Source organism: Micropterus dolomieu, linkage group LG17 (assembly GCF_021292245.1).
Source record: "Micropterus dolomieu isolate WLL.071019.BEF.003 ecotype Adirondacks linkage group LG17, ASM2129224v1, whole genome shotgun sequence".
Lineage (NCBI taxonomy): Eukaryota > Metazoa > Chordata > Actinopteri > Centrarchiformes > Centrarchidae > Micropterus > Micropterus dolomieu.
The window spans coordinates 10811933-10828933 of record NC_060166.1 but is presented as its reverse complement, the minus strand read 5'-3'; the positions used below and the strand labels follow the sequence as shown (position 1 = coordinate 10828933).

General features: G+C 41.6%; 1 protein-coding gene across 1 annotated transcript; it reads left to right on the top strand.

Moving 5' to 3' along the window:
• The first annotated feature begins 633 nt into the window (after positions 1-633).
• On the top strand, positions 634-11331 carry si:ch211-11n16.2 (zinc finger FYVE domain-containing protein 1). Its single transcript, XM_046074544.1, has 12 exons — positions 634-929; positions 1687-1968; positions 3943-4165; positions 4283-4500; positions 4657-4763; positions 5790-5898; positions 6097-6194; positions 6319-6436; positions 6742-6912; positions 7698-7890; positions 8323-8421; positions 9051-11331. Exons 1-12 carry the CDS (start codon positions 813-815, stop codon positions 9281-9283), a joined length of 1968 nt encoding a protein of 655 aa, XP_045930500.1. The 5' UTR covers positions 634-812; the 3' UTR covers positions 9284-11331.
• Positions 11332-17001: the final 5670 nt, after the last annotated feature.

Sequence of the window (17001 nt, the reverse complement as noted above, 5' to 3'; positions counted from 1 at the left end):
TGCATACCTCCTTGCCTGGATCTTGTATCATTATTTTATATAGGCCTGAATGCTTGTAGGGTATTGTTATTCAACTAGCCTATTGGTGTTTGAACTGTCCCCTACATTAATATTATACTTGAAGGTAAGGAAGGAAGCAAGGAAGGAAGGATGGAGCTCAGCCAGGACTGTTAGAACAGCAATGCTGGAATTTCTTTCTCCATGTCATGTTAGCAGCAGTGGCGCCGCTCTGAAGCCATTCAGTGACATGTGATATTTATAGATCTGTGCTAACAAATATTTAATGAACATTAGCAAGCAGCTCTAACATGGCAGCACTGCTCCAGTATAACATACTCTGCAAGTTCAATGGAAACTTTGATTCCATGTGTATTGCTGTGATTATGATTTGGTTGCTGTTTAAAAAAAAACAACAAAAAAACATCCTTTTCAGCTTCAGGTAGTTGAACAAACTTGACTGGTATTGTGTTTGGTTCGCATAATCGTCTAAACTTTACACTAGTGCAGATTTGTGATCTCATCTAAATTTATGATTTCTTATCGCACTTATTTCTGAAGTTAGTTGAATGAAAGCTCCTGTGCTGTTCTGCGCTTTGCCCACAGGGTGGTGCTGATGTACCGGACAAGACGCTGGACCAAACGCACTGCTAATGCGTCCAACGTCACTGCCTGCGTGCCCCCGTGGCTCCTCCCCCTCGCGCAGCGTCAGCAGTACACGCGCTGTTGTTGTGATTGACAGACAAACAGGAGTCATGTTGAAGTTTCGTTTTGCCTTGCGTTGCCACACACACGCTTTAAGTAATTAAAGAACGATGTCCGAAATACTGATGAAAGAAATGGAGAGTATATCGATCAGTCCAGTGAAGGCAGAGGAGCGTCCAGACGGTGTCTCGAGCTTCCTGCTGGTGGACGAACAAGAAAACCTGCAGGTAAAGTTAGCTAACGTCAACTGAGCTAGCGGCTGCTAACGTGTAGCTGCTAGGCTAAGAAGAGGAAGACCACACACATTGTAGTGAAGGCCAATAACCATCTGTTGCTTACAGTTGCAGTGTTGATACATGAGTCAGTTTAGCCGACAAAACACCGAGCTAAAGCAGGGTTTGTTGTTTTTAACTCAGCAAAGTGTGCCAGATGTCTCTCCTTCTCTCCACCATTTATTAGAGTACGAATAAGTCGCTTTTAGCCGTGACATCCATCATCTTCGCCTACATATATGTTTCCTGCTTACAAGGGCCTCAACGAAAAAATAGACATAAACTACACCTGATAGAGGCAGAGCAGCAAACGGGTTTGTCTCTGGGAAAACCCCTGGTGAGTCATGAAGCACAGCTGACCCGCAAGGAGGCAGCCTCTCATCGCGCTGTTGTTGCAGCAGATCATAGTGCAGGCCATAATTATTATTTTTCACATATTCTGGGATGAGTGCACTCTCATTGTTGTCCTGTTAACGAAGATTTAATTTCAAAGGTTGGTTACCTGAACTGAATGTTAAGAGTCATAGATAATAAAACACTTATAACCCAGTTCAGTTCCTTGTCACCAAAGTATGAATTGTTCACACAAATTCAATAAGGTTTTTCCTTGATTCAATGAAGTCAGCAGGGGAGCCAATGAAATCATGTTAAGATAGCCCAGCAATCTATCCTCTGTCCACAAACAACTCTCCTCTTGGTGTTCTCCCTCCAGGTCCGCGATGAGTCTGAGTTTGTGGAGCGACTCGGCTGTGGGGAAGTGGCAGGAGTCAAGGTCATCTCCATCTTTGGCAATACGGGCGATGGCAAGTCCCACACCCTCAACCACATCCTATTCGGCGGTGAGAGCGTGTTCTACACCTCCAAGTCCCCAAGCTCCTGTACGGTGGGAGTGTGGGCCGCGTATGACCCCACCCTCAGCCTGGTTGCCCTGGATACTGAGGGCCTGTTGGGGGCTGCAGCCAATCAGAATCAGAGAATGCGGTTACTGCTAAAGGTAATTTTAGTGGTCGCTGGTTGGACACAAAATGCCCAACATAAAACTACTCTTGTCTTCACGTCACACTGTGTACAGTTCTGGTGCTGGTACATTCTGGCCATGACTAGTGGATTTTTGTACTCAGACAATTTAATAGGTAGCTAATAATCATTTGGGTTAGATCCCAAAGGTAGAGAAGCGAGCTTGTGACCGGGAGGTTCAAGGTTCTGAGTGTGGAAGGTAAGCCAAGCAGTGCTTGCCCTCCCTCATGTACCACCACCGAGGTGCCCTATAACCCCAGCAGCTCCAGTGGAGCTGCTTAGTGGCCAGCAGACCAGGCTGTGGTTGTACTGGGCAGCTTTCAGGTGTGAATGTGATCATCGACTTCCTGGATAAGAGAGGCTTCCTCTCAGTGAAGCTCCCCTGAATAAATAAAGGTTAAAAATGAAAAAATTTTAAATAAAGAAGAATTTAAAGGCTCCATACCTTTCTTAATAAATCTTAAATTGCATTGTAGTGTCTCCAGAGCCTCAGTTTTCTGTCCCAGCTCAGTGTTGCTCCAGGACCAGGTGATGCTGACAGCATCAGCACGCAGGTGTGAGAGGGCTATGGACACACATGTCCATGTAGATTTATTGGCTGGTAAAAGAGTGAGATGCGATGTAAATTATGCGGATTCACCAGCTACTGTGTGTTAAACAAACTGTAGAGTAGGGCTGAACGATTTTGGAAAATAATCTAATTGTGATTTTTTTTTTACCATTATTGCGATTTAATATGCGATTGATTCTTAAGCTCTTTACCTTCTGTATTATTCAAAATGGACAAGCAGTAAATCAGTGTATAGTATGACCGACACAATATTAGCTAGATTAAACATACACTGTTCTTTCTTGTGAGTCAGGCCTGTGTTATGATGAAATTAGGTGATACATGAATTAAATGAATTATTATTATGAGCAATTGTGTAGAAGAAATATCAAATTTTAATAATATGAGAAAGATCATTTGAGAGTCAAGTCACGGCATTAAATAATATGATATAATATCATCAGGTCGGCCTACCTACAGATCACAAGAACAACTAACTCACCACAGTGTGTTATCCAGTAAGCGCTCAATGCAAAACCCACAGTTCAACCACCAATTATTGAATCCTTATCTCAGCTATAATCTCCTAGGAGTCCATCTTTCTTTATCCCAGTAAGCAAACAAAAAATACTCAGTTTGAGGTTCAATTCAAAAGCTGGCCAATGAAAATAAAACCAAGTGTTGCCTCTCGTGTTTAATAGACAAGGTTAGTAATTCTCCGACAACACCGGAGTCCCCCTCCTCCCCCGCAGCCTGCGATGCAGCTGAGCAGTGCACTGGCTGTAACAAGGCTGTAACTCCGGACAGACTGGGCCTCTTTCGGACGCAGGCGCAGATCGCCACAATACGCTTACTTTACTACACGTGTCTTTCTGTTGTGTATTTTTCCTGTCCGTCAAAGCGGCGGATGGCCCGACGATTTCACCCACCACCACCAAGTTACCGGGTGCTACTTTCATTCCCTGTGTGACACTAAAGTTTCTGTATTGCCAGCTTATGTCAAGCTTAAGGCCATTGTACAACAACAAGTCAAGATACAGCGTAATGTGCAAAGTTGATGCTTCGTCTGCAGACTATTTTACTCTTGGGTGTCATATGACCAGAGTGTAATTGCAGCCTTTGCTATTAGAAAATCTTGTTTTGTCACATCTCGATAATATTGAAAATGCACTTAATCGTTCAGCCCTACAGTAGAGTGTCACATGCTGCAGCCCTTTAAGATGTTGTGTGTTCAGAATGACTAAGATGTCTTCCTTGTTAACTCTCCTTATGCTTACACTATAATTTATCAACTAATCCTTGCACACTTACATCTATATTCCATTCTCCTGTTATTTTATTGAAGATGATTATGCTGCTGCTTCTGTCTTAAGTCTTTTTATCTACTCCCTTCTTTTCCAGGTATTGGCAGTGTCTGATATCGTAGTCTATCGTACACGGGCAGAGCGCCTCCACAACGACATGTTTGTGTTTCTGAGCAACGCCTCGGGGGCCTACCTGAAGCACTTCACCCCGGAGCTCAAGGCCCTCTCCAGCCGCTGTGGTCTGGACGTGCCCCTCTCTTCTCTTGGGCCTGCAGTTATTGTCTTCCAGGAGACAACGCACACTCAATTGCTCGGTCATGGTAGGGAAGGGAAAGATACTCAATAGCATGTACTGGATATGATCTCAAAAACACGCCTCAGTTTTTACAAGTGAAGTCTTTGTTCTAAAATGTCTTTGCTTTTTCTTTCTGTTGTAGATTCTAAGGTGGGCGGCCATGCCGACACGCTGCTCCAGAAGCGCTTTCATGACTTGGGCTTGGGGACAGAGGCCTTCAACTCGGTGCAGTATGTGGGAACCCAGACCATCACGCCTCCCACTGACTACAACAGGCTGCTAGAGGCCGTGAGGCAGCAAGTGAAGAACACTCACACACGCTCCCCCCGCCAGCCCGGGATAGTGTTTCATGCTTTGGAAGTAAGTGATGCACCATTGCCTTCTGTGATTAATAGAGACCAAGTAGAATTTTAGAGAAATATTTTGCTCTTTGTTCGTGTTGGACTCGACTCTTATCTCGTTTCCTACTTCTCCTCCCTCCTATCCTTCTTCTCCTTCCTTTGTATGTTTCCTTAGGCCCTAAGTGAGCGTTTCTGTGGAGAACTGTCAGACGACAAGATGACCCTGTACTGCTTCTTCCCAGACGAGTACTTTACCTGCTCAGCTGTCTGTCTCAGCTGCAAGTAAGTCATCTGTCACTCTTTTTGTCTTTAGCTTTTTACCATCATAGAGATTATTTTGGGTCTGAAATTAATAAATAAAATAAAAAAATCAGAGATGAAGCATTTTACTCCTCTAAACCTGTGCAAAGTTAAACTTCTGATTACTTACGTTGTTCAGTGCATACTTGTGTTCCCAAATCCATCATTTCTACTTTTTAAGATAACAAAACATTTAATAAATTTTGGATGGCTGAATCACACTCCTGGTTTTATAACTGGGCTGCAAATCTTTGAGTTCTCCTATGCTAGATGCTTACTACTACTACTACTACTGTCCATCACTCTGCTTCTAAAAGAATATTATTCATTCAGCCTTCAAGACATGGAGACAGGTCAGACTAAAAGTATTTTCCACTCCGGAGGCATCTAACCCTGCTCCCCCCTCTGTTATGGATGAAATCTGCTCCTCATGGTCAAATCTCAGCATTAGCAGCTTCAGAGATCTGGTCATTGATTCTTGACTCCGTTTAGAAAATTGCAGATACAGTTTTTATAGTTTAGCATTTCTTCCAATATTCCCAGTAGACCCAAATTATTACTTAAAGCAGAGTATTTCTGACTAAATGCAACTCTTTTTACTTAAAGTACTCGAGTTAGGGAACATCCCTAGTGTTCTGAATTTTCATACAGCAGTTAAAGGCTTTTATTGCCAGATGGAAACATGAACAGACACACAAAGAGAAATCTTTGTTGGCTGATTCACAGAGTAGGAATTTATTCTTTTAAAGCAAAAATCACTTGTTGTTGTTCTTGTGGATGTTAACGGTCTCCCCTGTGGGACACATGAAACTTGATGTCTTTTCCACATTTTAGGAAAGGAGAAGTGGGAGTCTTTATGTTTATGAGAGAAGTCACAACTCTGCTTCTGCAAGGAGTCAGTCCTGGATTAATACACATCGTTCAGACTTTTACAAAATGCTCCTCCATCAGTGACTCTGACGTCTGTCATGCTGGCCTGAAACGTTTGGTTTTCTGTCTCGTCTCCAGCATTCGCTGTAAAAATGGAATGAACCATCTGAAAGACAGGGTCCCCCACATGGCCGATGGGCTGTGCCAGTACTCACACCAGTACAACAACAAAGTCCTTATCTGTAAGGTAAGACTGACTCCTGACACCAGCCTCGTCAGCTAGTTCAAATGTGATGTTGTTTTACGTGGTTTCAGCTGAGTGGATTTTGTACTGGTTGTTTCATCCTGAGTGTGCCCCTTTTCTTATTATTCCTTACATGGTTTCGTATAAAAAAAGAACATTTTTTATAACTTGTCTATATTATTTTCTGTGTTATGTCTCCAGAGGTGCTATGAAGGAGGCAGAGAGGTGATTGTCGTGCCCAAGACGTCAGCGTCCAATGACAACCCATGGTTTGGACTGGCCAAGTATGCCTGGTCAGGGTACGTAACACACACACATACACACACACACACACACACACACACACACACACACACACACACACACACTTTTTTACCACATTTCATCCAATCATTTCATGTTATCTTCCCTCCTCCCTCTCAGCTATGTGTTGGAGTGTGCTAGCTGTGGTGTAATCTACCGCAGCAGACAGTACTGGATGGGAAACCAGGACCCTGAGAGCGGCGTGGTGCGATCTGAGGTCAAACATGTCTGGGAGGGGGTAAGTTCTCCACCCTTCTGATCTTCATTGACTTTATAGTTTCAGTACAAAAGAACTGAGTACCGAAATTATAATTCAGGCATCTGATGGTTGAGATTGTGCATAGTTAGCTTGCACAACAGTGTCTGCTTCCTACATGACATCATGAAATCCATTATTACATTAGACTGACCAACCTTATCAGATCAATCTTATTTTCTCCATCTGTCTCTCATCCCCCTCTCCCTGACTTTACTTGTCCGCTACGAAACCCTTTGCACCTCTCCTTCAATTGTGTATTTTTTTATCCCTCTTTCTTCTCCCAGTCGGACACCTTTCTGGCCACCCACCAGAACGCGGCCCAGAGGGTCCTGGATGGTATGAACTTTGTGATCCAGTCCGTGTCAGAGTACAGCACCGGCCCCACCAAAGCTGTCGCTGCCTGGCTCACTGACCAGGTGGCGCCACCATACTGGAGACCCAACACAGAGATCACTGTGAGTATGAAGAGCTAAAGCTGAGACAAACGACAAACACTACAGAACAATTCAGATATCAGGGATTCAGGTTGTAATAAATATTCTTTTGGTCCTGTGACAATTTCCAGGAATATTGCCAGGATCCATTCAGCCCAGGATTATTTGTTTTAGGAGATGGTTCAATCATAAAAGGAATAGATGAACACATTAGAAGCTGGGTCCAAACTATTTCTATGATAGACAGACAGATTCTTCTAAGAGGTGGGAGGAATGAGGATGTGCCTTTAATCCAAGAGTGGGGTTGTGAGATGGCTAGAGTGGCAGCGTTTGAAAAAAGGTCAAATAAACGGTTTGCAAGATTGAATGTCAGCATTAGAAAATGGGGAAAGTACTTAAGCTTTCTGGAGGGTTCCTAAGAAGCAATGTTCTGTGGAGAGTTGTATATTATGTATAATGTGTTATCACTTTTATATATTTCTTTGGTGGACAGTTTGTTGCCTAGCTTATGGTTATTATTTCATCTTTTCTTAAATTTTGTGGGAGGAAGTGTCCCTGCGTTGACAAACAAGGCCTACTGCATATGTGGTGATGATGACTTGGAAAGGGAGAGGGGGGTGTTTATGTTGTGTTGTTAATCGTAAAAAAAAACTTGTAATAAACACACAAGGCCACACGTGAAAGTAACATGGTAACACACAGAAGTTTGACATTGTGGAACAAATTATTCACTCATTGCCTGCGATAATAATGTTGCCGTGTCTCTCCTCCCATCATCCAATCCTCCTCCTCCCCGTGCTCCTCAGGCCTGTCATGGCTGTCAGAAGGTGTTCGAGGAGGCAGAGAGGAAGCACCACTGCCGGTCATGTGGCGAGGGTTTCTGCCATCCCTGCTCCAGCCACAGGATGCCGGTGCCAGAACGAGGTTGGGGCAGTGGCCCCGTCCGGGTGTGTAAGGCCTGCTACCGACAGGGAGGGCCAGCTGACACTAACAGCCAGGGTAAGACACTTCCAACCAATTAGTGAACTTCACCCCGGCAGTGTATGTTCAATTTTAATAAAGCAAAAAGTATTGACAGATCATTTTACATTATATGGATTAATACAGAATAGGGTAAATGAACATGAAGGCCATGCTGCCCTTAAGCATTTCATTTGCTAGCATCTTTTTTTCCTTTTCATTTGTAATTTCAGAACTTAACTCCAACTAGATTTATTGTAAAATGTGTAGTTATATAGTCAGGTGTCTGAATTCTGTATCCTCTGGGATATGGGATACTGAATCCAGACTGTGTGGTAGGAAGACAAAAGGATTCATTGTTTTAAATACTGATTGGGTCTGCAACATATAACATGTTTATATTGCTGCCTTTGCGTTCTGTACGTCTGTGTCTTTCAGTCTCTCACACAAATACACACCTCTTTTCTTTAGTGTGCAAGGTGGAGCCTCGTGGTCTGATAGCTCGCAGGGTGACGGAGGTGGCCCAGTCCACACTGGACATGGTCACCACAGCTGTGGACTACCCTCTCTGTGAGTGCAGCTGCGTTTTACCGTTACACATTCAGTCGGTGCACTGCAGCTGGTTGCACATTATCTCAGATTTGACTAGTCGGATGATTGTTTAACATGATTCTAATTACAGTACAGAAATGTTATTTGTAGTATTTGTCAAAATAAAATAAAATGTCTATTAGATAAACTAAAGTGGGAGTGATCTGCAACATTGTGGAGGGGAGAGAAATCCTGCCAACACATGGCTGTGCTTAAGATTGAAGATAGAACTATGATGCAATAAAGCCCACATTTGTACTGATAACATTAAATATTTGACTCTAAATTCTGGCTAATGAGGGGGGCATACTGAACCCCTGGGCCACTTTGACTTGATGGCTAAACTACAAGAAATATGTGTCATAAATACACACCTGATGGTCTAGAAGCTATCCATCCATCTGAGATATTTAGTGGATGTTTGGAGATTCACACCATAAACAATAATAAAGCTTGAGATACTGTAAAGAGGTTTACATCAGTGTATGTAATATTATTTCACAGTATGTTCTGTTCAGATATGGATATTTAAGCTCTAATGAAAACCATATACAATCCCTGCCGAAAATATAGAATTAAATATTTTCTGTTCAATCCGCTACCCTCAGGTTTTGTGAAAGAAGTGGCTCGGCCAGACTACTGGGTGCCAGACCAGGACATCACCCAGTGCCACCAGTGTTCCAAAATCTTCACTTCGGCCATGTCCAAGCACCACTGCAGGGCCTGTGGACAGGGTGTGTGCGGTCCCTGCTCCACACACATCCGGCCTGTGCCCTCCCGAGGCTGGGACCACCCAGTCAGAGTGTGCGACGGCTGCCACGCCCGAACCGACAGTCTGTGAGCCTTTTTAACCAGGAGAACTTCTCAAAGTGCACATAGGCTTCCTCAGAGGATCCACAAAAACACTGAATCCTGGAACTGCTGCTCAAAGAGAACAAGGTGGATTGATTATACAGCACTAAATGGCAGAACTAGAATCAGCCTGGCTTTTGCGTGAAAAGACAGGCTGCTTTGAAGCTTAAAATGGTCATCACCAAGGCACTAGGGCTGGTGTTTTTATCAGTGCTGACCAAGGTTTAGCTTCCCATCTCATATGCTTTTCTTGAGTAACTGATTCTGCAGCAGTTATGAGGTAAAACTCAACATAGATCACCTTCACCACAGCCCCAGTGGAGCAGTGAAACTGCTACAAAACCAACTGGAAAAATGGAAAGCTGGATGTGAGTTTAACTGACTTTGGAAAATGAAGACACAACTCCTCTCAGTCCTCGTTATAACTGCAAAGCTGCACTCAGGTGTAGTCTTCCTTTTTTGTTCATTTATGTTTTTGCACAGCCACGCAGCACTCAATTCTCAATTTAAACAACTTGTTAGTTAAAATGACAGGAGAAGTTAAAAGGAGACATGGGTAATAGTGGAAGGTTTTTTTTTTTTCCAAACGTTTTTAACCTCTCTGTTTTAAAGAGTATCAAGTCATCTCAACAGCTTACGTTGTCTCTGCCAAGCCCTCCAAAAAAGTAGCGACTGCGTGAAGTGATTTTTGTTTTTATCCGCTTCATAACCGTCTTCTGAACCTCTTGAAATTATGGACAAAAGGGTAAACACAAAGCAGTTTAGACTTTTGGGGAAAAAGCTACTGTGTGTGTGTGCCTGTATTACTCTGCACAGAAAGGAGCTACAGCAATTTGTGCCTTCATGGGAATCTGGATTCTCATTTCTAGTATAGCCCCTGATGTTAGTTTTTTTAGGGATTACTCCATATGTGCAAGGATTAATGAGATTAAATGTGCCTAATTACAGAGCATCTAACTCGTACAGTTGTATCTACAGTATGGTGAAATGGATAGGAAAAGAAAATCTGTAGCAACACAATATAGACATTCCCATGTATGGAAATACCTGTGTACTTATGTAGATTTACCGTTCTGACGTTATTATAAAGCCACTGATTCTTCAGAAAGCTCTCTTAATATAATGAATACAACTGCACTAGACTGGACCGTTGAGCTGTTTTGATATTTTAAAGGCACGTGTCAGAAAATTACACTTTCTGTCAAAGGAGAGTTTCTCTCAGAAATAATCAGTTACATTTTAAACACGTTTTCCAGTGAAATCTAGCAATTGACAATCTTTTTTTTTTTTCTTTCATTAATCAGGCTGGTCCAAATAAAGACAACAAAAAAGATTTTATGTCTCTACAGATGTCTTAAGGCCCTTATTGTCTTTATCTAATCTCTCCCTAATAACTATTCATGCTTTATTTGCATGAAGGGTAATAACATTGTTCCAAAAGATATTAGATGCCAACATAAAGACATTGTGGCAATGAAAAAGAATATATGTGAATCAAATAATGAATAATTTGCTAAATAATCCAAAACGATATCTGATGGTGAGGCTAAAATCTGCAGATATTGGGGTTTCTGGTTTTTCACCCAGCCGGAGACCGACTTGGGGCTTAATTAATAGAATTTAGATTTTATTTTTATTTTAGCCCATGTTGGGAAATGTACTACTCTGATATGTTTATATTTAGAGCAGGAGAGTAAAATCTTTTGCTTGTCTTTTATGTGTCCTAATCAACAGTATCGCCGTTTTGCTTACCCTTTTAAACAGATTATTAACATCAGGGAGTAGCTGATTCTATGCAGTTTGGTAAAACGGGACTGTAAGAAGTTGTTTTTGTTTAATCCTGTTTTCCCAGTACTCATAAAACCGTGTATTAGCAGTGTCTATTTCATTTGAGTTTGGTGGCTTTGGGTGATAAAGATGATGTTTGTGCTCATATTGGTAATGAGTTTAGCAGCGCTCTTTTTCCTTTGCAGTAGTACTAAATACATTCCCATCATTGTCTTGTAATCAGAGATTAAAACGTTGAGCCAAATTTTACTTGGAGTGGAGTACTATATATGTTTTATTTACATCTTTTTCTTCTACTGGCATGAAGGCCATATGTGTTGTTTCATCAAATGATGAAATGCTACTTTCGTGAGATCCCATTCTTTCTTTTTTGAAATACAGCTGCTCTCATCTCATCTTCATTTATTGATTATATCCAGTCCATTAAGTAATTCTCTCCTTCATTTGTCTCCCTCAGAAGACATGAGATTGACCTCTTGCTGATTTATCCACAGAATCATCAATAAGGAAGCTATTTACAGTGTAACAGGTGACGGGTACATACAGACCTGGGTTTCCATATAGTTTCTCTCTCTCTTACAACCTCTAGTTCAAAGTTAACTGAGGTTCATGGTCCCTGATGTCCGGTGACCTAATGGATCGCTGACTAATATCTATGAAGCAGCGCTCATTTCTGTCACAAACCAATTATACAAGCCTAAATTGCCTCACAGACTATCTGTGGTGTTAGTGTGGCGGCAACAGACAGTTCAGGGCCAGGAATATCTGTATATAGTCGATTTTTTGTGTTACAGCGCACAAAACAGTAAATAGGGTTTTAAATGATGGATGTAACATTATAAGCTTGAGGTAAATAAACATAAAATGATGCTGTTGTGAAAATAAAGACACATTGGCTCTGAGGTGATCATCAGCTGTAGATCACACTCTTTTTTTAATTTACTTCTACAGCACATATCTCTTCCACTGCAGCCAGACTTTAAAGTTATCATGCTGTAAAAGTGATTTAGTGTGAATCTAGTTAAAAGGAAACACACATAAGTTTAGTAAAAAGGTTGTTCTGGTGTTGGTGTGGACAGGCAGAGGTTTTGACTGCGACAGATGAATTGCATTGCCCCATGTGTCTTCACTGTTATTACTCTGTGTGGACCTCCAAACCGCCATCATGAAAAAAATTGTTCTTAGCAAGACACATTCAGTCAGTGATGACAAAATGCCCAGGTTCTTCAGTTTTGTCTAACGGCCTCTGTACAGCATCTGGCATCTGAGTGTGGGTACTGGAACAGGTGCAAACTAGCACATGATGGGATTGTTATGTGATTACTATCTGCAGTGTTCACCAGAACAGTGTCCTTCAGTGTGAAACAGTGTTTTGTCACGCAATGTAATGCCTTGAGTCAGTTTTGTGTAAGAGCCATTTAGCAGTCTGTAAAGGTTACAGTTCAGTACAAGTCTTCAGACATGCGCAGTTAAACAAAGACCTTACAAGAATCTAAGCCTATTGACTTGAGCAGATCTGGTGGGATCTGTTTTAAGTTGCAGCAGCATAAAATAGGTTGTTGGGCCCATGTTGTGATGCCCTGTTTCTACACAGGGGGGCACTAGAGGGACAGACATTTTGTAGCTGCTCCATAGTAAATTTTACATGAGACCACCCACTGGTAACTGCCCTGAGTGAGTCCCAGCAGGGGATTTTAATATAAAGCTGCCCTATTTGGATGTCAGAAATTTGCATTTTCTCTGCCACTAAGTTATTCATGTTTTAGGAAGCTCAAACTGCTCTTCCTACCCAGAGCTGATTTTACAAATATGGTGCAGAGGAATGTGATGAAAGGAAAGGAATGAAAAAGGTACTGTTGTAGTCCACAGTGGTTTATCACGGGTCACGTGGAAAGCAAGTGGAGGTGACTGGGTCTATATATGATTGCATACATGTATTGTTTTCAGAGATGATGTCACAAGTCATAATGCATCATCACCACTTAGAAGAGCTTTACATGATTACCTAAGCATAGAGTTGTATTATTACAGCGTTATCAGAGCCCTGCTAACTGTAGCATGATAATAAAGATGCCATTTAAAAGAATAACGTAAATATTGGGATTTACTCATATTATTGACAATGTGCCATCCATGGAATGACAACAGTGGGTGATTAAGCTTGTGACTAACTCTATGACATGCTTTTCGAGACTTGTCATCTTCGTCTCCTTTTAGGCTCATTGGGCATAACACAGGATACAGGAAAGCCCCCTCTGTTTCTGTGGCATAGTAAATAGACAATTTACATCACTGTTTGGATGATTTGAGCAGAGCAAACAATGGGTGAGTTAGAGCAGACTGGCTCTGGCCCTCTCTGGCACCCAGCGCTGATGAGTGACAGCTGCTGGCAGGGGGTGACGCTGTGTGTGTGCGTGTGTGTGCGTGTGTGTGTGCGCGTGCCTGCGTGCGTGCGTCTGGACTGCAGTTCTGGCAAAGTTTCACCTTCCCAGTCCATAACCTGTAATAATAGATAAATAGATAATTTCAACTTTAAACCTAAATATAACCATCTCAAGTGTTATACCTAAAAGTCTCCTAATAACTCCAGAGCCATTTCTGCTGATGGGAACTCTGATGGGATCCATCATTTTGCAATGGGTCTACATGTCATAAGAGACAACATTGGTGCCAAAATGTTGGTGCAAATGCCAAAGACGGGCACAGTTATTAGGATTCTGTGTGTGTCTGTATGCAGACGGTGTGTATGTGCCTTGGCCATGGCACTCGAGGTTGCTTCAAACCCTGAGGGCCAAAGTCAGTATTTCATGACGTTTGCATATTTCTACACACACTACACACACACACACACACACACACACACACGTCATGGCTTGTTTGCTCACTACACAAGCATTAACATGGATCACTGCTTCACTTCGTCATCCTTAAAACATTTACGTTACTGCCCCTGTCATGCTGTTGGAACCAGCTGTGTATTAAACAATAGGCAAGCTGCTGCACTAATCAATAGCAAACACATGCAATTAATCAATGTAATTACTTCCTCCTAGCTTCAAGACCTGCAAGGTCACATTGCCAACACTTTATCCATTGTAATTAGTAGTATTAGATAGTGTGTGTATGCATGATGTGTGTGTGTGTGTGTGTCTGCATCAGACAGAGAGAGTGACTTAGTAAAAGAAGTCTTGAAAGAATTTCTCATACGTCAGGAAATATCAGCAGATCTCAGGGTGACTGTGTAGTATATACTGTATACAATGCAGAGTAAATACTGTATGTGTGTGTGTATGTACCTTTGTGTGATGAAGTAACAATAAGAAGGATAAATGAGTGTGCATGTAGCATTATCCAGTGCTGATCTGACAATCTAGGCACGGCCCATTAGGCTACACAACACCATTACTGAGTCTACGCTCTCTCACACACACTCACACACACACACACACACACACACACACACACACACGCAAGCTCCTCCTTCCTTTCCATCTCTATTTTATTGCATACACATAAACCACAGTGATGCAAAGAGTTGAAAGGGTCAACAACCTTCATTTTGCAACATCCACTAAAAGCAGTGACGAGAGAGAGGGTGGGGGAGAGAGCATTAATTGGAAGTAAAACAACATAGCCCGTGGTTATGTTTTCCATCTACACACACAAGAGTGCTGCCTGTCTTCTAGTATTAGTTGCAATGAGTCACACCACACAAAACTCACACTTGTATGATTAGCTTGAAGGGATCTCTTCAGAATGATGATAAAATGAGACAAAACATACATAAAGAATGGGGGACAGCCTCCAACACACACACGTTTGTACTACGTGCCTTGAGAATCCATTAGGATGATATTGTATTTTCAGATCTTGTCATTTCTTCTGGCACTTTAATTTTTACACATAGGCGGCAGTTTTTGCCGACTAAGGCACTTTTGAGCTGTTATAAATTACCCTTTCACCGTGTATCCATGGCAACCAAGCAGCTCATCTCTTATGTAGGCTGTTGCAACCAGCTTTACTATACTGTATGATGCACAGTGCTCAGGTAGGTGGAGGCACTGTTGTACAGCATTGAATTGAGCAGCAAGGTGTTTCATTTGTTTGTGTGTGTAAAATAGTTATAATAACAATGAGTTAGTTATTATAGTTAGTTTAATTAATATCACTAGACGTAGCTCACATTTTATAAGAGGTAGTTAAATTAAGATGATATGTTGTCATCCAGAATTTGTAGATCAACCATGCCACATTAAAAGTATAATAATATGTGGATGAACTGATGATGAAAAAGAAGAGTGCTAATTTTTGGACATGTAATACAGCTAGCCTCACTGTTACAGTTTTTCTCAGTTGCTCAAGCACATTTGCTAAAACACTTTCTTTGACACAATTGACAATTGTGTCAAAGAAACTGAGAAAAAGAGTCATTAAAAAAACAACAAAGACAGATCCAATCAAAGAACCTACATAACAAAATCCAATTTGGCCACATTAACACTGACTTTGATTTAACTTTCAAACAGCATGATGCATTACATGCGTGCATGACATTAACATGTAACACTAACAGTCTTTCCAGTGGAGTTTTACAAGCTCCGCTGATCGACCCTTTTTTACTCCTCGGCAACACACACTCACTGACTATCCTCAGATCAGAGGACAATGGCCGGGTGAGAGTTACTGCTACCACCACTCAAGAGCTCAGTGTGCATGTGTGTGCATCAGCCCCTTTTCTCACGGCCCTTAAGAAGAAAAGAGCCCTTGTCTCGTTCCATTAGTGACCTGAGCTTTAGCCACAGCACCGCTCAGCCTGGCTAACTGCAGGACAACGATGGTTAGACAGCAGTTACATCCAGGAGCTGGGGGGCGGGGCAGATTTTTCTGAGAGGAGAGAGCCAGGGCACAGACGAATGAAGAGGAAGAAGGTGTCATACAAATATGATAAGATTATGAAGTGTCAGCTGTTTCAATATGTTAAGTGCTATTCGTTTTCTAGGCCGGACATATTGACTTTCTCCCAAAAAAAACACAACTTTCTTACACCTCCGTTTTTTTTTCACATTAAACAAACAAGATATAAAGGGTTGATTAGTGATTTTTCGAGGTGGCTAGTTAGGCAAATGTACCTTTGAACTGAGCCTGTCTTTATGCAAGACTAAGCTCACCATCTCCTGGCTAACGTAGAACTGTTATTGTTTCAGAGGAAATAATTCACTCAACGGCTGGCTGGAAACAAATACAAAAAGTAACAAAAGTCAGATCAATAACAAGAAACAGCAGCTGAGATCCTGGGAGGCAGAAATGGAAAGAAATGAAGGTGAGAGTAAAGGATAGAGAGACAAATTGAAAGAGTAAAATGGTCATAAAAGGAATGATGGAAAGAGAAAGATGGAAAAGACAAGATATATGAAAAACAATATTGGGTGTTTGTGGAAAAACTAAAAAGCCACCACCTAGAAAACATGAGCAGGAGTAATATTATATTACTTTATTTATCTTTTGTACAATGTAATTACAATACAAATATGTAGGTTTAAATACAAAAATTCTGTAAATAAAGATTAAAAATAAATTCCACTGGTTGCTTTGTTACCATCACTAAACTATGGTTTTACAATCAAGTTTATGAGGTCATTTAGTCTGCTTTAACGCTGAACACAATTAACCTACATTTATAATTTGGAGGGCGTGCAAACAAGAGTCGAGGGCAAAAATATATTTTCAAAGAAGTGAAAGCATTGATTTCATAAGTGAATCAGTCATGTCTTGTCAAAAGAGGAAATTAGAGGAAAGAAATATTGATTCGTCCAAAAACAAAGGACCAAACCCTGGAAGGACTCGAGATGGTATAAATTAGGCAGGTGGCACATACATTTAAGTTCTCTGGGAAGGCAGTCTATCAGACGGGATCGCTGC

Bases quoted from the DNA above. Each gene is read 5' to 3' on its own strand.
- si:ch211-11n16.2 (XM_046074544.1), top strand. From the start codon at position 813: ATGTCCGAAATACTGATGAAAGAAATGGAGAGTATATCGATCAGTCCA. The intron at 5,899-6,096 runs GTAAGACTGACT...TTATGTCTCCAG, and splicing joins ACAAAGTCCTTATCTGTAAG to AGGTGCTATGAAGGAGGCAG. The intron at 7,891-8,322 runs GTAAGACACTTC...TCTTTTCTTTAG, and splicing joins AGCTGACACTAACAGCCAGG to TGTGCAAGGTGGAGCCTCGT.